Genomic DNA, 23,893 nt, shown 5'->3' with positions numbered 1-23,893 from the left:
ATGTGTTATTGTAATGCATCATATACTGTATACTGACCAAAGACAGGTATTTTACCAAATTAAAAGTAGCAGTTTATTCAACAAGTATGTGTACACATACAAGGAAAATGTTTTTGTATACATATATATATAAAAGTATTTGCTCACAGTTTTCAGGAAGATTGATAGAATAGAAATAAAAGTAAAAACAATAAAGATTGGTAAACAACAAACATTTATAATGTACATACAAGCAGGTGAAAGTGTACATATTAAAATATAGAAAACACAACAATGACAGGTTTCAGAGTGGCACTACTTTTCAGCCACTGTACACAGAGTATATATTGATCTTTTACGAGTATCTCGTGAGGAATCGGAGTCGTGAGCTGATCAGAGAATCAGCTGTCGTACTTGTATCCAGGGTCGTGATCTACGGCAGGGTTGCTATGTGATGACGTCGCGACGCTCTGTTCCTGCCCCCTGCTTGTGTGCGGCCAGTAGCGGAAGTTCCGTTCCGTCGAGAACTGGGACAGCAAGCGGTGAGTGTATGAATTTGTATTAGCTAGCGGGCCGCGGGTTTGATTTTTTTTTTACCACTTTATCCCGGTCCAAACTGATTCTTGTTGGAGGCTTGTGGTGCTTAGTGGGCATCCTAAGAAACGGCCCGCGTTAGAGGTCCGAATTTGAGTTGTACCTTTAGCCTGAGGTTAACGGGGAGAGACACCGGCAGACAATACAATTAATGTGTGTGTGCGACGTTAGCTAGCCGCTCTACTACCGCTAGCTCCGGTTGTTGTGTAGATGTGTGTGTGTGGCCGGCTAAACCGGGATTAAACCCGAGTGCTCTCCACTGCCGAATGCCATCACTACTGAGGATGGGGGTGATGGTGGTGGGTCGTGTAACATAGCTAAGCTTCAACCATTCATTGTCTCCTTTCTCTTCGACACCTCCGCCACCCGCTTCCTCTGCCTCAGCTGCCGATACCGTTTCTTTTCATCTGGTAGCAGTAACCTCCCTGTTTTCCGTATGCTGCTTTGACTGCGGTGTGTTTTCTACACCAGCCAGCTAGTCGAGCTGTTAACCTCCATCGGAGAGCAGCGGCGGGCGGAGAGCGGGGTTAGCCGCTGGTGGATGGTGCGTGTATGGGAGGAGGGGGTGGGGGGATGCCTGTCACTCAGTGCCGCATATTATCCTGTTGTTTGCCAGCCATCCGTAGCCAGCGAGCAAAGAGCTGTCTGAATGCAGCAACCCTGTGTGTGTGTGTGTGTGTGTGTGTGTGTGTGTTCATCTGTTTGACGTCCACACACACACACACACACAGACTGCAGCACGCTTCTGTTTTTTGTGTTTGACTTTAATGTAATTGGAGTCATGCAGGATGGAGACTCGTGATGTGCTTTAAGTTGGCTGAAACACAGGCGACCGTTTCTTTCTTTCTTTCTTTCTTTCTTTCTTTCTTTCTTTCTTTCTTTCTTTCTTTCTTCTCTGGTTTGTGTCACCTAGAAGTAATAATGATATATTGACCCACATTTTCACTCAATCATCTCATAGTATTTATGGTATCACTGCTGGTGCTTTGACTGTTCTGTCACGTTAAAGTAAGTATCATTTAACTACGACACCTTCAATATCAGGAAAGAATTCACTCAAAATAAAGATCAGAGACGACCAAAAATCATTTGATAGCATAAACCTGCAGATCAATTAGCTGTATCTCCTAAATCAACCTTTTAGGAAGAATCTGGGCTTTTTGTTCCTTCAGTAGACACTCGACAAAGTGAAGATGACAGAGAATGAGGGGGTAGAGATGGAGGGGGGTTCTTATCTGAATCGAGGGTCTCACCTTAGAGGGCGTTGTATGATATTTTGCTATTTAAATAGAATTGACTGCACCAAAGCTCCTCCCTCGCTGGACTTGAACCGGCAACCATGAGGTACGAGGAAGGCAACTAATGATTGTGTTCATTTATCCATCAATAATGAAATATTGTCTCCAGAGCCAAAGGCGAGGTCTTAAAATTGCTCATTTTGTGTAATCAGCGGTTCAAAAATCAAAATTATGTAATTTACAGCGATATAGGCAGATGTAGCAGTTATAGCCAACAAATGTTTGGCTGTTTTCTTTAATATCTTTAAATTGATAAGCACAGAGCTGAAACAATTAGTCCTTCAGCAGAAAATGAATCACCACTTCGTTGCTCACTCACTTTCCCAAACAAAAATGCAGCACGCTCTGCTTTGCTAATGTGAGGATTTTCTGCTTTTCTCTGCTAATTATTCATTTTGAATTTAATATTTGTGACTTTTGTCCTCAGTTATAGGGCACTTGTGACGTGGGTGGCCATGTATGGATGGTGTCGATTAGATTAGGTACAGATCTATAAGCAGTCTAAAGCTTTTACCCCATGTCCTCTGGAAACTTGTGATTGGCATTTTTTTTATAGACCAGTAAGTTATTCCAAAACACCATGAGATGACGATGATCATTAGATGAGATGATGAAGATAATTGTCCCAACATATCTAAATGACACATATTCAATCAGCAATGTGTGTAATTTGTACCTGCAAGCTTTGAATGCTCCCCCAGAGGTGAAGGTGTAGTAGGTGTAGTTCTTTGAAGTAGCCGCGTTTTGCTTTGACGGCAGCTCTGCACGCTGTCGGCTTTTCTTCGGCGTCTTCTTCATTCTGCGGTCCAGCTCACCCCAAAGCACCTCAGCTGGGTTCAGGTGGAGACCAGGCCGTCTGATGCTCCTTCCTAGTCAGATAGCCCTCACAAAGCCTGGAGGTGTGGTTTGGGTCATTGTCCTGCTGAAAAACTAACGATGGTCCCTCGAAATGAAAACCCGACAGGACGGCGTGTGACCGCTGTGGCATCCATGCTGCTTCAGTGTGCCCTGAATTTTCAATAAATCGCCAACAGTTTGAAACACTGTCACACCTCCACTTCCATGCCTCACGGCAGGAACCACACCTGCGACACCATCCGTTCATCTTCTTGACGGCTCACAAAGACCCGCTGGTTGGACCAGAAGTCTTGAATTTGGTCTCCTCAGATCAAAGTGCAGATTTCTGCTGGTATCATGGCCAGACCTCGTGTTTCATGTCCCAAACAGTTCCCTTGTTCCTGTTGCTCTCCCTCAGTCATGGCGTCTTTGTGCTGTCTCCTTCTTGAACTCTGTGAAGCATTTATGTGGGCTTTAATCTGAGGCGCCGTTAAATGGTGTTTTTTGAGGCCGATTACTGTAATGAACTCCTGGTGTTCCTTTTCTTGGGCCACCCTCATGAGAGCCAGTTAAAAGTGTTTTGTGATTTTTGAGACTGCACTTCAAGATGCATTCATAGTTCTTGAAAGTATTAAACTACAGCATTCAGTTAGGGCTCTCAGCTGTGCACCAACACTTTCTCTGCACAACGACTGACTGTGTGAAACGCATTAAGAGGGTTAGAAATTCCGCTCACCAGCTTTTGCCAAGGCACACCTGTTAACTGAAAATCACTCCAGGTGACGACCTCATGGCACCGGTTAAGATGATGCCAGCAGTGTGCAAAGCGGTCTTCAAAGCCAAAGGTGGCTACGAAAACATCAAACATGTTTTGCTTGTTTAGCACATAAATCCATTATTAACCTACAGTGTAGAAGGTGGGCCCAACGTTTGGCTGGTGCTGTGTGCTCATCAGTACTGGCACCAGTTGTAGAAAATAAAGGAAATGTTAATAATCAGGTCGTTGCTGCATCCATTCAGTTGTTTACGGACTGAACGTTCAGGACATGGATGCTGTTAGAGACTCAGAGTCATAGATTAAATCGAATTTGTCCTGAAAGGCCCGTTTTCAGCTTTTACGACTGATCCTGAAGTGGACTAGATGCTTGTACACAGCGTGACACTATTTTTAACCACCGGCCTCCTCCAGAAGCGCAGAGAGTGATCCATTGTTTCTTTGAGCGTGCATTGAAAACCCACACGGTGCTTCATGCTGGCAATCACAGCGTGGGTCATTGTTAATCTGCTGAATGATAACAGGTGGGGAAAAGGGTATAAAAGCGATTAATCGGCTCTTTGCATATGCTACCTATTTTGGGGTTTGTCCTACTTGTTTGAACAGATTACCCAGTGTTCCTGCACTCCTCCATCTCTCACTCATCTCTGTCGTTTCTTCTTAGCTCTTTCTTTCTTTCTTTCTTTCTTTCTTTCTTTCTTTCTTTCTTTCTTTCTTTCTTTCTTTCTTTCTTTCTTTCTCTTGTGCGGTCTGCTTTTAGTCATATTACCCATGTGGCTCTGTCAGCTCCCACTTGGGCCGGAGTGCCGCTAAATGACATTTCTTATACAAAGAGCTTTAACACTGAATTTCAATTTGTTGACAATGAATGCACATCCTGTGACGCACATTTTCATGACGTCACATTTTGTCTGTCGTTTGCTCAAACAGAATAATGTGGGGGGGTCAGTAAAATGTTTGGTAGAAAACATTCAGTGGTGGAAGTAGCACGCACATCTTAGTACCAAAACTACAGTTTCAAAGTATTCAATATTCCTTTATTCGTCCCACCAGGGGAAATTCCAAGAAAAAAAAAGTAAAAGACCTTTAGTAAAAGTACAATACTATTATCAGCAAAACGTACTTAAAGTATCAAAAGTAAAAGTGTTGTTTCTGCAGAAAAATGTCCGCCGTGCCTGATGCTTTATAGCTGACATTATTAGATTGTTAATGCTGATCCATCAAAGTCTGAGCAGCATTTTAGTGTTGTAGCTGCTCGAGTGGAATTTTAACTGTGTTATATACGGTTAGTTATGTGGGGTGGATCCCCACCTCACAGTTAAACCCGTCCAGAGAGTCACAAGATCATCATTCAGTAAGGTGCCGCGAGCCAAAATTCTTTCCTAGGATGGCGAAGGCATGACCTGCCGTCTGACTGTCTCGTGCACGGAGTCATGATTGGTTAGGGGTGACATAAGAATATCAGGGTGAGCCAATCAGGGGCAGAGCAGGGCGAGTCTTGCTTTTGCCGTCATCTGCGGCCTACCTGCCCTCTTGGTTTACCTCAACAAAGTATGGCCTTTGAAAATATATAATTATTGAAATGAATAGGTGAGATAAGTGAATACAAACAACCTTGTGATGCTTCATCGCCGCCGGGGCGTAGATGAAGAGTGAATCCAGACACCACTGATCGTGAGCTGATTGATTGGAGTGAAAAAAAGAAGTTCTGCTACACAAATTTGTATATATATTCTTTTTTCTTTCTGTGTAGGATTGTATGTATAAGTTGCCACCATCTGAGATTAGAGGGGAGATCACTCTTTGGTGAAACTGTTGACAACTCAGAGACATGTGAAATGTGCCAAGAGGCCCCAACTCAGCACAAGTCGGAAAGGCTGGGAGCGACTGGTTTAACCTTTTGTATTTTACAAACTTCTAATATGTTTTTAAATATGAAAACTGAATCTGAAAAGGGGAAAACAGCTGATAGCTGATACGTAGAACGCAGTAAAGAAGTAAATATGAAATGCAGTAGAGGCATAAAGTAGCATGACCCTCGAACGGTCCCAGAGTAAAAGTACTTTGCTCCATTTCACCACTGAAAACATGCATGTGGAGGTGGATAAACAGTGGGATACTGTTTATGCTTAAACATTCACAGCAGACCTGTGTACAACACTGAAAGAGACCATTTCCCGGTGCTTAACTCTGCCCGGTTATTATTCAGCTATGACTGGTTTATGACAGGTCAGGATGCAGGGCCCAAACAACCTTCTTTTGTCTACAGTTTGGCCACTTAAATCACACATTCACCGTCCGCTTCCATGTATTTTAGCTGTGAATGTGACCTTCAGATGATGAAGAGCAAACACACAGGCCACAGGCAAAGCAGTGCAGCCTTTAGCTGCTCGGCCACAGCGGCGGATGAATGTTAACACCTGTGGAGTGTAAGCCCATTCAAGGTTTACACATTAACCTTTGTGTTTGAGACGGTTGCCCGTCTCCTCATCGCTTATTTACCAATCAGACAGCATGCCGTCTGACCCACTGTCCCGCCTCGCCTTGTCCTGTCCCACATCATCAGAAAGTTGAAGGGCATTGAGGAGCGCCGGCTTTTACTGCGCGAGTTTATTGTAAAGCCACAACCTGATCTTATGCTCGTTATCGACGGCTGACTCACTGCAGACAGATGGACGTCTGCGGCCGGCTCACAGAGTGCAGGGAGGGAGCGCGTTTAATGAGTTAATGAGTCTTTTCACTTGCTGACTACAGAGACCTGCCTGACTCACACAAACACATACCTCATGACTGCTGTTGTAGGTTCAGCAGCAGGTCCATTATGTGTTTGCGTGTACAAGTGGCATGTTCAGCTTTGTTGTCAGTGGACTGAATGGCCGCGCTGATCACCGGCCAGAGTCGTAACCGTCACAGTGAGCTGGTCATTGTCATGGCTGATGTCAATAAGACTACATGGCAGATACCACTGTACTCTGCACATTATGTGTGTTTGCCGGTCCTCTGTTTTGTGTAGCTCTACTTGTTTCAGAATTTGAATACATCCTGGTGATGTGAACATTCAGATTTTGACTTTTGTGAACAAAAAAAAATGGGTGTCTATCCTTAAGCCCCATTATCTCAATGCTTTTACCAGACCATAGACAGAAAGGGATCTGGTCTAGAGTAGGGGAAAGCTGGAGTATAGGAGCATCAATGGGGATTTTCCATGTTGGCCTACGCACTTTAAGAACATTTTGTAAAAGAAGTTACCCTTAACAGCTGAAATGATCCACTTCCTGGAAGTGTACAGTACATTTTTGATTCAGTATCAAACCATGTAGACTCTGGGACATCTTGAAAGGAGTCTTGAATATGTCTGCAGGGATGTGACAGTTGACAATAAACATAATAAAATGCACAGGAAGTGGAAATAATGTCTTTAGATCTGATAAAAACAACAGCTTTCACCAGTCAGAGGGTATGACGTCCTGTGTGGAGCCTGAAAGGCAAAACGCAGGGCCAAACATATTCCAGAAGCTGCCTGTGAAGCTTTTTCAGATAAATAATGGAAAGTTGTGTATATTGAACATTAAACAACTAAACATTTTTAGAAATTGTTCTCTTTTCACAGCTGGACAGTCAGAGGACGTTGTTTAGGAAGATTTTAGTGTGTAAATCACTGAACCTGCAAGAGAAAATGGGCGGAAATGGGACTTTTAGGAAGTGTCCCGAGTGGAAATGATGTCCTCGTCTGGTTTATTGAGCTTCATGGTTCATTTGTCCTGCAGACTTAGAAACCACAGAAAGCAAGTCTTAAAACTAAATTTACTACTGTAATCAAATGACTCCAGAGCCGTGGGCTGTTCATTAGGAGTGAAGTAGACTGGTACATTATTTGTGTAAGATGACATTTATTTGTACTTTTAACGACATTTATCATCCAGAAAATGAATTGACTTAATTTCTCTGCAGCCACAGAAATAAAAGACAAAAGTTTGAACCTTGAGTAGGTCTTTAAATGTTTCCTGTTACCTCTCATGTCAGACAGTTGATATGGAAAAACAGGGGGAAATTTGTGAGTTGCTCAAAATGCCTGAAACACATGAGTTAGATGCGGCTTTTGCCTGGTCCCAGTGCAGGTGACAGCATATTCGCCGTATTTCCGCACGGTGCTGGTCTGTATTCAGCTGACCTCCGCTGTTTCTGTCCTCTCTCTGGCTCCAGCACCTCCTACAGTGTATGTGTGGCAACAACATGTCTGCGCCGCTGCTCTCCGAGGCTGTGACGGTGTCTGGGAAGGAGAAGGAGACCGCGGCGGTGAGTGAAAACACGACACGAAACACTGAGACAGTCACTAGATACCTGTTCAGGACGGAGGCAGTGACCTAATCCGAGTAGGACAACGTGAAGGGAACTTGATGACTTGTTTCAGTTACTTTTGGTTTAAAATATGCTAATAAAGACAAACATATTATCTCTTCTGATGCCCCTTTTTGTCCTGGAACAGAATACTGTACTGTTTTTGTATGTATCCTCATCATGCTACGCTGTTCCATGTGTGACTGAAACTCCCCAAACCCTGCTGCCTCTGAGCAGCTGAGGATGGGTGAGGAAAGGTGTCCTCGCCTCGGTCAAGGACGCACTCAGCTGTGGGTATCAAACGTGACGTTTTGATGATGGAAGATCCTCTGTGGCCTTGAAGCAGCCGGATAGGTCGACCTGAACCTTTGCTTTTTCAGCCCGTATTTCACGTCGGAACAGAAGATGACTCCCCCTCCAGACCCTCCAGCGCTCCGTCTTGCTGCATTAAGCTGCTCTCCGGTGCTTGATATTGAAACTAAAACCAAAATATCTTCCTGTCCACTGGGTCCTTACTTTGCGGCTGATTTTCCAGGTAGAGAATTTCAGTGGCAGGACGATCTTTCCTCATATATCCAGAGTTCGCTTTTTTAGCCTTTAACATAAACTCATCATATACTGAGGCAGTAAGTCTGGCTGAACGTTTGTTTGAAATCACGCGAACCCTCATTAAGCCTTCGAATCGAGTCTCAATACTGTTTTGGTCGGGAAACAAAGGTGTCCACAGCTAAGAGATGTTTTCAGTAGTCAACATTTAACATCTAATAGTTTCAGAAGACATCCGCATCAGCTGATTTCCACCATTGTACTGAGCCCTAATAAACACTGTGTCATAAGAAGCGACACCTGTCGCTGCACCTGTAGCAGGAGGTGTAACAAGTACATTTTGTAGACGCTCAGCTGGAGAGATTAAAGGAGCTGTTTTCAGGTACAGCGCAGAGATTTGTTCAACACCAGCATCAAAGCTCCGAACCTCATCTTAAACCCGACATGGAAGTTTTGATCTCCGCGAAGACGGCGGAGTCGCTGATTTCCAGCCAGCGAGCGGTGAATTGGCAGCTTTCTGCATTGTTGTTATTCCCTTTCATGGTTTCTCTGCGGGGAGTGGCGTGTGTGGAAACTGGCAGCGACAGCTTATCTTGGCAGGAAGGGGAAATCGGCACCTGGCGTTTTCCCTCTGTTTTGGAACAAGTGCGCACGCTTACCCGTCGTACACTGTGTGCTACAAGACCGAGGCAACGTGATGAATGTCAGAGTTCAGAGAGGGTTCTTTCTTATTTTGTGTGAGCCATCTGTAAAGCGTAAGATGGAACTGACACTGCACCATTTCCTCCCTCCAGTACTGAATGTGTCCGCTGTCTTTGTGTGTGGATGTTAGGAAATCCTCCCAGTTTCTGTTGGTATGAATATGGAAGAGTTTTGACTCCTGAAGTCCTAACCACTGTTTTTTTTTTTAATCTGTGCTGCAGGTGATCTTCCTTCATGGGTTGGGAGACTCAGGGTGAGTGTGAAACTGTTTTCTATGTGAAGTATTACCTTTATTTTAACATATACTGTACGTGAACGGTATCATAGTAGACACTCAGCATTGGCAAATACATTTCCTGCACCAGACACTGACGTCATGACGTGGGTCAGGCATCAAACCTCAGTTCAGACAGAAATGTGGTTCCTGATTTAGTTTTTTCTAAAGACCAATTTCAGACTGTTTTATTTAGGTTCTGCATGCTGCTGAATGCACAGCCCTCGATACAAATCTGGGCCAAAGACAAGAGTTGAAAACTGCTCTCAAACTGATTTTAACACTGAGTTACATCTAAATCAGAGCTGTTAATGTTCCTAAATGTTTCTATCAGGAAAGATTAAAGCATCAAACAGCACAGCTAAGCATCAGTACTAACACTCAGGTATCTTATCAGCATTGGTGTTTTCATAAGATGTCTTTCATGATGCGCTCAGTATTTCTGACATCCTGGGTACAGCATCACTCTTGGCTTTATGTTTTTAATATCAGATAGCTACTCAACCCTTCAGAGATGGCATTAAGAGTGAATACGTTAATTGATGCCCACATTGGTGTCATTTAATTTCACAATGCAGCTCTGACAACATGGTGAGTGACTCATTTAAAAAGCTCTCAATCAGCACTCGATGAGTTAATCAGATGTTAAATGGTGTCAGTGCAAACGTATGGTGGCTTTTCTCTGAAGTGCCTCGCCGTACCTCGGTAGTGGAGCGACACGCTGCTTCATACTTTGTGCTGCTGTAATTCATTTGGGTTTGATGCGCTGCGTATTAGTCATTTTGCTGGAGCTGGGTGCTAAACAAAGAGCTGCTTTCTCTGTGTTTTCCGTCAGGCACGGGTGGGCAGACACTTTGACAGGGATCCAGCTGCCTCACGTCAAGTTCATCTGCCCCCACGCGTAAGTCTTTTTTTATTTCTCTTTTTTTTTTGCTCAGATCCTTCTGTCATATCTTATGCCTCCAAGACTGTCACTTGTCAGCAGGGTGGAAAGCCCACATCTTTGTTTATGCCTCCACGCCGGCAGCAGCCATCGCTGGAGGCCTTATGCCTTCGGGTTGTCCGTCTGTCCGTCCTGTTCTTGTGAATGTGATATCTCAGGAACGCTTTGAGGGAATTCCCTCAAATTGGGCACAAACATTCACTTGGACTCAAAATGAACTGGTTAGAATTTGGTGGTCAAAGGTCACTGTGACCTCATGAATCACGTTTTTTGGCTGTAAGTCCAGAATTTATACTCTAATTGTGACAGATTTTCACACAAATGACTCATCAGAGAAAATGATGAGGTGATGATATTTTATGTCCAAAGGGTCAAAGGTCAGCTTCACTGTGACATCATAATGTCCTGCAAAAACACTTTTCTGCCTGTTATTCAGCATCATCACTGAGGAACAGAAAGCACTGTGACCACATTTCACATTTGGTCAGACGCTGAATTGGTGACACGAATCTTGAAACTTGTGGAGATCTTCAGTGCTGTCGGGTTGAACGTGTGTGTGAGGCCTCCATGTTTAACAGTTTGTAGCTTCTTTGCAGCAACATCCATATTCGAAGCATCCACCACAAACTCATAAGGTTCTGCTGATACTGAGCTTCAGGTGATTGTTGTTGCACCATGTGATGAAGCTGTCTGTCAGTCCTCTGTGAAAATAGTCTGTAAGTGAAGACAGTGTGTTTCTCACTGGAATCGCAGCGAAAAAACTTCCATTTTGCCAAAAATGCAGTTAATTCCTCGTATTAATTCCTTCACAGTAACTCTATGTGTGGAATGAAGCACAGCATCAGCCTGTAAAACAAATGTTCAGCGTTGCCCTGCAGAATGGAAGAGCAGAGCTTTGTATTGTGTATAACAGTGTCATGCATCGTATGTCTTGTGAGTGACTTACTCAGTCCGCTAACAGTTCGCTCCTGGCTGCTGCTGATCTCCTGCTCTGACTGTCATGTTTTCGTTTCTCTCCCTCCCTTTTCGCCCCGGCAGGCCCCCAATCCCTGTCACTCTCAACATGAAGTCGATGATGCCCGCGTGGTGAGTTGGCGTGATGAAAGAGACGACAGCTTTTTAGCTCAACACTGGGTGCCATTGTTTCCCTGGAAACCACAATGGGCTTCCATATTGGGATTGACAATACTGCGATTGTGTCTATTGATTTCCTTAAAACGCTTGCCTCTGCATGTGCGCAGGTTTGACCTCATGGGTCTCACCCCCGACTCTCCAGAGGATGAATCTGGAATCAAGAAGGCAGCAGACAACAGTGAGTTAACTGTTTTAATGCCGGTCCATCATCAGCTTTAAAGGATAAGAATGCTGCTATATTTTTGTTGATTCCCATGAGAAGACAAAAAAACAAAACAGTGCTTTAGTCTGCTTCTGAATAATTAAGTCTGTGTCTGTGGCTCGTTGTTTCCTCTGGATGATTCCTAATCTTAAAAAATGTGTCACAGATATATAGTTTTAATAAAGGCTGAAAGAGCTGGATACCACAGCTTTTATCAAATGTTACTTAAAAAGGAATAAATAGTCAAGACAGTCTAACCCAGAATCACAGTTTACCTTAAGGGGTGTTACAATCTGTACACATATAACACACTCGGTCCTTAGAGCCTTGAGTTGGACGAAGGAAAATTTCCCCCAGAAAACCTCAGGAAGAGCATCAGAGGAGGGATCCGTCTCCCAGGACGGACAGACATGTAATAGATGTCCTCTGTTCAGCAAAGAACCACCATATAGACACATTTTCATAACAAAAATACAGAAATACAGCGTGTAGATTGTAAAACATGCAGTATGTGGAGACAGTGAATCCAAGAGGATGCTGAGCAGCTTCAGGTGCCGCCAGGCTGGTCCAACCTGAGCCATGTGACCTCCTCTCAAGCAGGGAGACCTGGAAGGAGGACAGACCACACCAACCCAGAGGAGGCAGCACAGCATTCATACAGAGAGAGAGAGAGAGATGATGGCATGCAAGCTGGAGAGAAGATGAGAGGCTTTATCTCCAGGGGGGCGATGATCTAGATCCAAATCTCTGGATGAGGCACTGACAGCCAGGGGAGAGAGAGGGGGGAGAGGTTCCTGGTCGGTCCAGCAAAGAGGAGGCTGGGTGAAAAGAGAGGACAAGGAGGACAAAACTAGGGAGAGGGAGACGAGAGAGACAGCAGCAGTTAGAGAAACGCAGCGGTTATGTGAAAGTTGACGGTTTGTCTGTTGATTCCTCTTCAGCAGGATAAACACAGAGCAAAAGTATGAAAGTTAACAGATTCATTGACTGAGACCGACCGGCTGTAAGGAGGACGGTAACAGGGCCTGAGGTATCGAGGGAGGAGCAGTTAATGAACATCAAAAAGATGAGTTTTTCCTCTTAGATTTAAAGGCCACAACAGAATCAGAGGGGGAAGAGAAGACAGTTTGTATAAAACAAAATGCCCGTCTGATAATCAAAGAGTGATAATCACACCTGCTTTGATCAGCGAGGTGTGCGGCAGCGTGAGAACGTCTCTCCAAGCTTTTCATTTGAACAACTGATAGCAGCACCGTGAACAAGTTACAGGAGAAAACCTCTGAAAATGTGTTTTACTCATGATTATTACGTCTCGTCCCTCCATGATCGACGGCTTTTCACCCCACCTTTGAGAACAGCTGTTAACACTTCACATGGTTGACCCTTCATGTGAACTCAAGTCTTAAGTTTTCAAGCTTGACCTTTTAACAGCCAGAAATAGACTGAAGACCTGAGGCTCCTCCCAGTGGTCAGAGAGCTCAACAGCTCCTTTAAGCACAGAATGAGAAATGAAACAAATCCTAAAAGTGAGAGTGTGATTACATGTTGACTATTTCTTGTCTTTCTGATCTGTTGAATAACACACATTTGTCCTCGCTTTCCTCCAGTCAAGGCCATTATTGAACATGAGGCCAAAAACGGGATCCCCCCACATCGTATCATACTCGGTGGCTTCTCTCAGGTGGGACTTCAGATCTCAGCATTGTGTTATATTCCACAGGAGTCATATTTCAAACATAATGCATACAAAGAAATGTAAATTGCTGCGTGGAATGAACCTCTGTCTCTCTGTCTGCTTCCTCCTCAGGGTGGGGCTTTGTCCTTGTATACCGCCTTGACCTGCCAGCATCAGTTGGCTGGTGTCGTGGCCCTCAGTTGCTGGCTACCACTTCACAAGAGTTTCCCATCGGTACAGTTACATCCCTGTGCCTCCTCACTTCAAACATGGGCTGCTTTAATTTTCATATCAGCATAGCTCCGCACCGCAGACTTAAACCTTCTCCAAACCAGAAGAGGGAGACGTTCAGGTTCAGCCGGCGTACCGTGTGTCAGTCTGTGCTGTGTCTGTCCCGCAGGCGTCAAGCGGCTACAAGAACATCCCGATCCTGCAGTGCCACGGCGAGATGGACGTCATGATCCCAGTGCAGTTTGGTGCCATGACGGCAGAAAAACTCAAATCCATAGTCAACCCTCAGATGATCACGTTCAAAACCTTCCCACGGCTCCCTCACAGCTCCTGTCCTCAGGTACTGTGTGTGTTTGTGGGGATTTAGCGTTCGTGCCTTTGATGATGACTTAAGGAACAGATCTTCTTGTGAAATCCTGTTTTAACTTTATTTTCAGCAATTGTCTCTTTGGCTCTCTTGCAGGAGATGGCAGCTGTAAAGGAATTTATCGAGAAGTATTTGCCCCGAATCTGACCTCACCTCATTCCCACTGTGACCCCTCTGAGACACTGACCTCTCACCCCCTGATCTGCCATTCTCCCACAGGAAACAGCCATGAGCACCTCCTCTTCCACACACATCGACAAGATAACAAACACACACATTTGATGATAATGATTTGATCCTCACATGTGCTTCTCCATGCAGTCCAACCCGGCAACACTGAAATCAGATAGACACACTGATTTGATGATAACATTACCAAGTGCTCGCACTCACAAGTCTTAGCCTTTCGGAGGGAGAAACACTGACTGACACATTACATTCCCTTTGGTTTTATTTAAACAACCTTTGTCCGACGCCTCCACACGACCTCAGTTCTTCTCCACTTTTACCTCATTTTGCTTTGACCTTTTTTTCCCACTTGCTACATCCTTCATTGCTTCCACTGCCACGCCTTTCTTTCTTTCATTGCTGTGTCAGTTTGTAAGACGTTTAGTGGAAATCCAATCATACGATCGAGTCAGATAAGCAGGTTAACACCTACCTGATGCTGTCTGTGATCATACTCAGGCGCAGTCAGACCAGATTTGGACTCTCGTTCTCTCCTCTGTGGAACTGGGCGAGACATGTTGATTGAATCGTGACCAGTTGTAGGGAAAAGGTGGGACTGACTTATCATTCAGGAATTATTGGTTGTTCATAGTCTTGCTTCATAACTGCACACTGAAATAATACAAGCAGCGGAGAAGGAGGGATGCTGCTCGGCTGCAGTGCAAAGACAGTGACAGTAAAATGTAAAAATGCTGTATGTTTTACAAATATTTTTAGCTGGCTCATTCTTTTTCCTGCCACTCCACACCAATAAATTTCCCAAGGAGAAATTTGGTCTGACTGTGGCTTCACTACAGTGTTGGAGTCGACTCAGGTGCATTGAGTGCTGTTTTTAAAGCTGAAGCAGCTGGTTTCCCACCAACCCATCCATCTCACATCCCACCCCCCCATGACAGTGCACTGCAGCCTGTCCGGGTCTTGCATCGGTAATCTTGAACACTTAATAATGGACGCCCCTTTTTATTAAAGTACCAACATCCACGGGGGCCTCGCATTTCTTTTTTTGTAATGAGTGTGATAACATCTTGAATTATATGAAGAAAATTCAATTGAAATAAAAGAAATCTAATCAATTGATGCTTTTGCCACCCTGTGCTGTTTATTTCAAAACCTCCACACCTGCATGTTAGCAGTTTCTTTCTGCCTGATTATGTGATTCTTTATGTAAAATTACCTCAGCTGATTTCCTTTTTTTTTTTTTTTTGGCTTAAAGGGGAATGACTGACCAGTTTGAGCTGCATGAAATAATGCATCACTCCAGATGGTTGCAGGCCCGCACAGACTGCACACCATGAGTCGTTTCACTGTTCCTCCCACCGACTTTTCCCTCTTTTAACATTTTCCCCCATTCAAGCGTGCCTGTTTCAGCATCCACCGCCCCACGACCAGCCTCCTCTCCATTACTCCCAATTGATTTTCAATTTAATTCTGGAGAAAAACTCCAGTATCTTCTTCCATGAAACCAAAGCAGAGCTGCAGAGCTGCATTTATTCCCAAGAAAGTGTTCACTTCCCAGGTCCCTCCTTTGGCAACTTACTGTGACCCACTGATAGAACATAAAAGGTCAGATTTAAAGTTAAACCCAAGTCTATTATAGTTCACCTCTTTAAAAAAACAACTATACACTGGGAGGGCTTTGGCAAGAAGCTGTTCCAACATAACTGAAGGGTGATTTTACAAATGAAAAATAAAAAAACTTAATCTTTAACAACTTGTAATCCTTGGACGTAAGAGTGTAAACTCTGAGGAGTTGTGTGTGTGATCTATATATAAAATCAGGTGTTCAGCATTTTCCTTCGTGAATGTTAATTTTCTCTCCTCATGATTACCTGCTCTACTAAAGGAGGAGGAAACACATCAGTCTTGATTGTTGTTCACTAATCAATGAATCTGTTGTATCTCTTTGAGTCCTTTCATATTTTCCTGTCAATCTCAGCGTTCTGTTTGCTTCTCTTTATTTAAGTTTCTTTTTTTCTCCTCTTTGACACCTGAATTTTTTAAAATTATTGTAATATTTTTCCCCTCGTGCGACGGCATCGCACCGTCTTGTGTGTTTTCTCCTTGGTTGTATGTTGTCATTGGTTAAACTTTCTACGTATGTGTTTTTTTTGTTTTTTTTTTTGTTTGACTTGTGTTTCGTTGTGTTTTGTCACCGTTGTTGTCTCATCCTTTTTTGTGTCTGTTTATAATGAGCATTTGGAAAACATGTTGAGGTGAGTCTGGTGGTATTTCCGCTTTTTTTTTTGTTTCCGAAACACCTGTATGCGGAATAAATGACAAAAAAAGGTCCATCTGACTTGAGTGTCTCATTTTTCATAGCTGGATGTACATCAGAAGATGCATTAGCTTGGTAAACTGAGGGAAAAAATCAGGCATATTTATAAAATGTAGAATTGAGTAAAGATATGTATGCTAACGGCAAGAAGTATAAACAGTCCTTTAATTAATATGACCAAGCCTTGCAACAGAGCTCATTATTTTATGAATCACAAAAATCTGAAGTTTGAATCACGTCACAATTCTTACATTTTATTTAACATCCAAAACAAGTCGTGAGCTGTCTCAGTGCCACTTTCACACCAAAAGGCTAACAATGGAAAAAAATGTGTGCTGATAACTCTCAAGGTTATTCTACGCCTGTAGGAGGGCATCAGTCGTGTTTTACTCTGTGAAGTCTGAAGTCATCAAATTTATGACTCAGTCCAGTCACTCAGTCGCTCTGCTTTATAACGGCCACTAACGGTCGAGGCAGATGGCCGCCCACCCGGAGCCTGGTTCTGTCTGAGGTTTCTGCCTGTTAAACGGAAGTTTTTCCTCGCCGCTGTCGCCAAGTGCTTGCTCATGAGGGAATTGTTGGGTCTCTGTAGATAAAAGAGCTTGGCCTGTACCAACTCTATACGGAAAGTGTATTGAGACAACTTTTGTTGTGATTTGGCGCTATACAAATGAAATTGAATTGAATTAACAGGAGGTCAAAGGTTCCCTTGTGTAATTTTGCCTCTGCAGCTGCTTAACCTTCTATTAAAACTCTTAAATCGGTGACATTTACAGTTGATGGTTGACACAACAGAACGATATGGTGTGGGGAAAATTAGTCAACACAAGGGTGACCCCACCAACAAAACACAAGACAGGAAACTATGGAAGCCTTGAACTGCCATTTTTTCAGTTTTTTTTAAAGTTATCTCAAGATCAATTGTTGTTATTTTGAGTCAATGAGCGATGTTATGTTGAGATAAGATAATAATCCCATCACGACAAACTGCCACGCCAGCACGCATAGATGGTGTATTGCTGTAGCAACTGATGTAAGTTGAAAATATCAAATCAAGGAGCAGCCATTATCAAAGCATCACTGTACTTACTTATTACTTATTTATATGTGATGTGATGTTATCTAAAATTAGACATTTACTACTTATATGCTATGATGTGTTACATGGAGAGGCTACATAGAATGATAGCTGCTCATGATCTTGGCATAACTGTAACACTGTCAACAATGGTAAGAGTGCCATTGTTAGCATTCAGTTAGCATAATATTAGCTAACCCTAACCATACGATTAATAAACTTTGATTTTGGAATATCGTTCTGTTGAGACCTTCTCTTTATGTGGGCAATTATCTCTCAGTTGTACTTTATACTTTTATGAATTGAACGATTGCCAGAATACAAATGACTGGCGCTAGCAACAGATATGCTATCCTCCAAAAATGGCGGCGCTGCCCCAGAGTGCTCCGCGATTCCAATTCCCTCTTCGAACCCACAGCAAAGTATAATTCATAGATGTTTTAATATAGGGACTAAAATTGTTACTCATTTGAATTTTGCTTTCTGGTGCTGGAGTAAAATGCACGTCAGGCAGACTGGCTTCCTCTCACTACACACATCTGCGGTGACTCCTCCCGCTGAGCAGCGGACCAATGAGCTGAGCCGGGCGGCTCAAACTGTGCTGGATAAAGAAAGACTTATCCAGACACAACGATTGGTAGCCATTTTGAGAAGCTGGAGCTGCAGACTTCTGTAGGACGCGATCGTTACATATACAATCGACAACGTTTTAAGTATTTTTAAGTTTTCGCTGATAAGGATCAATGTCTCGATTTAATAATAATCGCGGCGGCCTTGGGATGAATAATTTCCAGCCACGCAGAGGCGGTGGGCCAGGCGGCCCGATGCGGGGTGGGCTAATGGGAAACCCAAATTTCAGAAACCATCCTTTTCACAATCAGAACCAAAATCGGAGGGGACCAAACAACAACAACAACATGAACAGACCGCCGAATCAGGGACCACATCTGGCTAATCAGAAGCCACAACAGAACCAGTCTTTGCCAATCATCCCCCCACCGAGTCCCGGCCCGGCTCTCACAATGAAAGGCCCGATGCAGCAGCAGAAGCCGGCACAACAACAGCAGGATCAGCAGCAACGGAAACCGACAACTCCCGCACCTCAGCCGAAGATGGACTCACCTCCACCGAAACCTGCAATCTCCTCCCCTCCACCTAACCAGGCTAACAAGAACCAGAACCAGCAGCTGAAGTCACCGGTAGGAAATGCTAACGGACAGCAGCAGAAGCAGTCCCCACACCCGAAGTCGGGGCCACAGCAAGGGCAGAAGACGACCCCCCAACAAAACCAGAAGACGGGTCCCCAACAAGGCCAGAGGACGGGCCCTCAACAGGGCCAGAGGACAGGCCCTCCACAAGGCCAGAGACCAGGGCAACAGATGATGAAGCCCAGACAGGACCGAGAGGAGCCCGGGAAAATGGTCACAGACGGCGGTGCAGCAGGGCCAGACGGGACCCAGCAGAAGGTTGGTATTTGTTTATACAGCTTTGTACTTTGTTAAAGTTTATATTCTTTTAAATGTATTTGCTGCGTATGGCGTCGTGTCAGTCGTTAGCTAACGTTAGCTTTTGCACCGCGACGCTCGTTTTGGACTACAAGTAGTCCGCACGGGCGGAGCGTTCTAACCTTCTCTCGACTGCTACCTGTTTTCATTTGCCTGCTGGCAGCTGCAGTCACTGGCGGTGCTTGTGGTGAATAAAATCACGCGCACTCTAGTTTAGTCGTTACAGCTATCCGCCATCTTGTTAAAGACCAGTACAGCCACACATGCAGAATTTCTTCTGGTAAAACAAAGAAAGTACAGTACGGAATATTTGCCTTACGCAATTTCCAGTTTGTTTTCTTGAAAAATCTCTTGTACGTTGGTTTGCTGAAAGATGACTCAAGAAAAAACAGATTAAGTCTTTTTCTTTTGAGCACCGACGGCTTATGGGGGATGGGCAGCTGGTTAAGACGATAAAGAAAGAAACATGAAAGAAAGTCACCTGGGCACAGGGAATACGACTATTTGACAGTTAAACAACTGTTAGTTGTATTTGAACGTTTTTTTGTATTTATTTATTTACTTACTTATAATTTATTAAATAGAATCTAATTTTTCTGTGTGGCGGAGACATTTGTGTGATTTTACGTTGTTGTCAACCAACAGGAGTTTAGGGCAACACTGTCCATGCTGCTGAAACCTGGTGAGAAGACATACACACAGCGCTGCCGCTTGTTCATCGGCAACCTGCCCAACGACATTACAGAGGATGATTTCAAGAGGCTATTTGCAAAATATGGGGAGCCCAGCGAGGTCTTCATCAACAAAAGCAAAGGCTTTGGTTTCATCAGATTGGTAAGCCATTCCATTTTTACATTTACACACATATGTAGTTTATTGGAGCTGTTTGCTATCATGCATGTAGCACATCAGTTGTCCTATATACCATCAAGTATCATTGTTAGCATTGGTTACTTTGTGGTAAAATAAATTGAAGTCAGTTTGTAGAAAATGTTACTTTGGGTAAAACACATCCCATAACAGCACTTTCACCTTGTTTTCTTGCAGGAGTCCCGTGCACTTGCAGAGATAGCAAAGGCAGAGTTGGACGACACACCAATGAAAGGCAGACCCCTACGTGTCCGATTTGCTACACACTCTGCAGCTTTGTCTGTGAAGAACCTGTCTCCGTTTGTTTCCAATGAACTCCTAGAAGAAGCTTTCTCACAGTTTGGAATGGTTGAAAGGGCCATTGTCATTGTAGATGATCGTGGGCGCTCCACAGGCAGGGGTATTGTTGAGTTTGCCTCCAAACCTGCTGCCAGAAAGGCCCTGGATCGGTGCAATGAGGGCGTCTTCCTCCTCACCACGTAAGTGCAGTTCGAGTGCAAAGGGCACACTTTTACATCGTCCTCAGTAAGTCGGTACACCTCTCGTGAAAGATGCTTGAAACTGTTGCTTATCCTGTTTTTTGTCGCCATTCTCAGGTCACCCCGGCCTGTTATTGTTGAGCCTCTGGAGCAGTTTGATGATGAAGATGGTCTTCCTGAGAAACTGGCACAAAAGAACCCCAGATATCAAGCGTAAGCATTTCACTGTTTGTCATGCTCACACCAGGCGTTTGCATTTTTTCACCACTAGTAATTTTAATTGGAGTTGTGTGTGGTGTGCTCGAGCGTGGAGCTGAGCAAAAAACTGATCTCAATATGGTGATTGTGGTAAAAGTAGCTTAAATAACAATACTCAATATGGAAAGTTGATGACACAACAGAGTAGTCATGACAACAATCCACCTGCAGTTTTTGGCTCGCATGTCAAAGTACACATCCATTTTGTCCTGCGAACCATTGCTTGTGAAGGAAATAATGAGTGGAACCACAGAGCACGGAAGCAATTTTTGCTTCCGCTCTACTCTCTTTTCCTGCCTGTTTGCTCCAGGGTGAGGCTACACCCCTCACACACAGTCAGTGGCCGAACAGTATAGCTTCAGAGCAGAGCCCACAGTGGTAGGAAGGAAAAAGCCTTCAGGTTATGTTTTACTGGACTCAACAATTGTTTATTATCCAGAAGTGCAGCTAAATTATCAGGACACTCTTCAAGCTGGCAGCATCAAATTATATATTGTGCTAAATATCAGTATTGATAAATACTTTCCACATTGCCCAGCCCCGCCCCGGGGTCTGATGCTCTCCTCTTTATTATTGTAATTATTTTGTTCAGGTCATTGTTTTCTAGCAGCAGATGGTGTGATGTGGGTGTGGGGGGTTGCAGTAGTAGTGGGCGGAGTGGTTCAGGCAGTGCAGCTGTTAGAAATCAATCTTTTGTGTGGAGTGGCAGATGTTGACCTGTGTAAATCAGTGGAAGGTGGAGAAAGGATGTTGCATTTAGCATTTATTCATTCATGATTTTCAAAATTTATTGTGAAATGGTTTTAGTATTTCTGACAGGGTAGAAGTCACAAGGCCATACAAACCTAACATGTTGTGTATTGTGTATCTATAGAGAGCGAGAGGAACCTCCCCGTTTTGCTCGTCCAGGCACTTTCGAGTTTGAATACTCCAAACGCTGGAAGTCCCTGGATGAAATGGAGAAGCAGCAGAGGCAACAGGTGGAGAAGAACATGCTCGAGGCCCGTGAGAAGCTAGAGAGTGAAATGGAGGATGCATTCCACGAGCATCAGGCCAACCTGCTCAGACAAGGCAAGTTCATTGGTGTATTTGTCAGGTTTCATGAAGGAACAGTGGTCTGTCATTCATGGCGTGGAGTTACACAATTAAATGTGTTTGTTTCATGTTTCCTCTCAGATCTGCTGAGGCGCCAGGAAGAACTGCGACGCATGGAGGAGTTGCACAGTCAGGAGATGCAAAAGAGGAAGGAGATGCAGCTCAGGTAAATATGTTCATAAGAATTCTTGGTGATTGCGGTGGGTTTTAGTCATCTGGTCATTATCTCATAAACACCGTACTCTTTCCTGTGCTCAGAGATGGTACATTACAGCAACTCTGCACTGGTTTTTAAATTCCAATTTTTTTGCCAGTGTTCTCCAGGTTTGTGAATCTTAATGCTAAATTTGGAGCATGTTTGAACAATGTTTTTCCTCTTTGTAAAAAGACAAGAAGAAGAGCGTCGCAGGCGGGAGGAGGAGATGCTTCGCAAGAGGGAGATGGAGGAACAGATGCGCCGCCAGCGTGAGGAGAACTACAGGATGGGTAACTTCATGGATGTAAGTTAAACATAATGCCAGAATACAAGACTGTTACACGGACGCAGTGAAGTGAATGCTTCATCAAATTTGCCTGGTTTAAACTTAATTTTCCTGTCTTTGTCTTTTTAATACAGAGGGACAGGGAAATGAGAATGAACCCCGGTGGAGGTTTGGGCATGGGCGGTAAGTTATTTTCCTTTAATTTTATTGAGTTACCTGTATAGAACCTCAGGTAGAAAAAAACTCCATCCCATGTATGTCAGTTACTATCAATGTACCACAAACAACAGCTTCCAACTTAACAATAACATAAAATCAATATCTGGAAAACAACAAAAACTGAGTTTTATTGATTTAATTGCAGGGCTGTGATATTAGTTTTAGCTAGAAGGACCTAATGAACTGGCAAATGGGGGCTTGTGTATCTTGCATAGCACTCCAGTAGTTTCTCTCTTACAAGGTCATGGGATTCACTTAAGATGACACACTGATATCTGTGTAAGTGTAATATATCTGGTCTAATTATACTAAAACTGCTGTGCCACCAACAGGTATTAGTTTATTTGACGTGTTTAAATCCGTATGTGTGCTTGACTTGTTGCCGTGTTGTTTCTGTTAGATATGTCCTTTGGTGCATCCAACCAGAAGTTCCCCATGGGTGGACTGGGCTTTGAGGCACAGCAGGGAATGGGACCATCTTCAGGAGGCTTAATGGGCAACGAAATGGTAATGTATCCCACTTTTTGGAAGATCAGTAGTTAATTTAGTTTGTGTCCAGCTTTCCTTTTTGTTGGAGAGATTCCCGGCCAGCTGGCCAAGTGGGATGGGGGAATATGAATGTTTTGTGTTCCCAGCTGTCTTTGGATGGCTTTCTGATTGTTGAATGTGGTGGAAATGCTGCTTCTGATATTTTATCAATGGCTAGCCAGGCCCCCTCAGTTAGCTTCACCTGAGTTTCACAGCTTCCAGTTAAGAAACCATCATCCTGCACTAAAACAAATGAAATTGCTCTCTGACAGCTGTCGACAGACTTCAGTGACTCTGCTCACTCTGTTCACATCGTTTGTGTAGTGGACTGCTATTGCAAGCCCTGTCTCATGTGAGCTGGACAGGCACTTTTTCTTGACCGGAGGCAGAGTGGCATCTACCAGTGTTTTTTCCTCAAACTGTTGACACTGTGTTTATTTAGATTTAAACTTTTTTCATACCATGCCAGCAGTTTCATGTATCATCTGTCGTGAGAAGAAAGCAAGACTTTGTATTTTTGGGTGGCAGTGTGTACTACATGTGTAAAGCTCCTTTTGTGCTACAAGCCAATTTGAGACCTGAGGTAGGTGTGTAGTTCATCTTCTGGAGCAGCAAGCTTTACCTTCTCACCTTTTTTGTTCCTGAGCATTTATAATGCTTTTAGTGCAGGGTGACGGTATGAGGCATCAAATCTGAACTAAAAAATATATATTCAAAATTGTATATTACAGCAGGATTAATTGATGGGGGCAGGCAAGGCCTTGTGACATTAGTGTTTAGGATGATATTGGCGTATACTGGACTAGGCTTGAAGTCTGCTTTTGGCTGAATTGTAGTACCAATGTTAGGTGTGTTTCTGGATTACAGTTGACAAGAAGGACTGTTAAATGTGTGTTAACATTGTAGGTCCTGAATGAAACACATTTACAAAAACCCTTTTAATAAGGCTCTGAAGTTCATAGTTGAAGTTTGTAGTTCCTG

General features: G+C 43.8%; 2 protein-coding genes across 3 annotated transcripts in view; both read left to right on the top strand.

Annotated features, from left to right (window-relative positions):
- Positions 1–443: 443 nt before the first annotated feature.
- On the top strand, positions 444–16,412 carry lypla2 (lysophospholipase 2). The gene is made up of 10 exons (XM_070984433.1): positions 444–521; positions 7,687–7,779; positions 9,291–9,322; positions 10,179–10,244; positions 11,325–11,372; positions 11,528–11,598; positions 13,230–13,303; positions 13,430–13,531; positions 13,698–13,868; positions 13,992–16,412. The coding sequence occupies exons 2-10, from the start codon at positions 7,702–7,704 to the stop codon at positions 14,040–14,042; spliced, it is 693 nt and encodes a 230-aa protein (XP_070840534.1). The 5' UTR covers positions 444–521; positions 7,687–7,701; the 3' UTR covers positions 14,043–16,412.
- sfpq (splicing factor proline/glutamine-rich) overlaps positions 16,403–23,893 on the top strand; it is a 21,561-nt gene continuing 14,070 nt past the window's right edge. For both annotated transcript variants that reach the window (XR_011603221.1, XM_070984432.1), the window contains exons 1-9: positions 16,403–18,942; positions 19,627–19,815; positions 20,029–20,330; positions 20,448–20,543; positions 21,463–21,659; positions 21,765–21,849; positions 22,072–22,183; positions 22,300–22,348; positions 22,785–22,891. Coding sequence is in view for 1 of the 2 variants with exons in the window: in XM_070984432.1 (XP_070840533.1) it covers positions 18,220–18,942; positions 19,627–19,815; positions 20,029–20,330; positions 20,448–20,543; positions 21,463–21,659; positions 21,765–21,849; positions 22,072–22,183; positions 22,300–22,348; positions 22,785–22,891 (1,860 nt within the window). In the remaining variant the exon portion in view is untranslated. The remainder of the gene's footprint in view (positions 18,943–19,626; positions 19,816–20,028; positions 20,331–20,447; positions 20,544–21,462; positions 21,660–21,764; positions 21,850–22,071; positions 22,184–22,299; positions 22,349–22,784; positions 22,892–23,893) is intronic.

Source organism: Chaetodon trifascialis, chromosome 17 (genome assembly GCF_039877785.1).
Source record: "Chaetodon trifascialis isolate fChaTrf1 chromosome 17, fChaTrf1.hap1, whole genome shotgun sequence".
Taxonomy (NCBI): Eukaryota; Metazoa; Chordata; class Actinopteri; order Chaetodontiformes; family Chaetodontidae; genus Chaetodon; species Chaetodon trifascialis.
This window is presented reverse-complemented; position numbering and strand designations above follow the sequence as displayed.

Bases quoted from the DNA above. Each gene is read 5' to 3' on its own strand.
- lypla2 (XM_070984433.1), top strand. From the start codon at position 7,702: ATGTGTGGCAACAACATGTCTGCGCCGCTGCTCTCCGAGGCTGTGACG. The intron at 9,323-10,178 runs GTGAGTGTGAAA...GTTTTCCGTCAG, and splicing joins CATGGGTTGGGAGACTCAGG to GCACGGGTGGGCAGACACTT. The intron at 13,869-13,991 runs GTACTGTGTGTG...GCTCTCTTGCAG, and splicing joins CTCACAGCTCCTGTCCTCAG to GAGATGGCAGCTGTAAAGGA.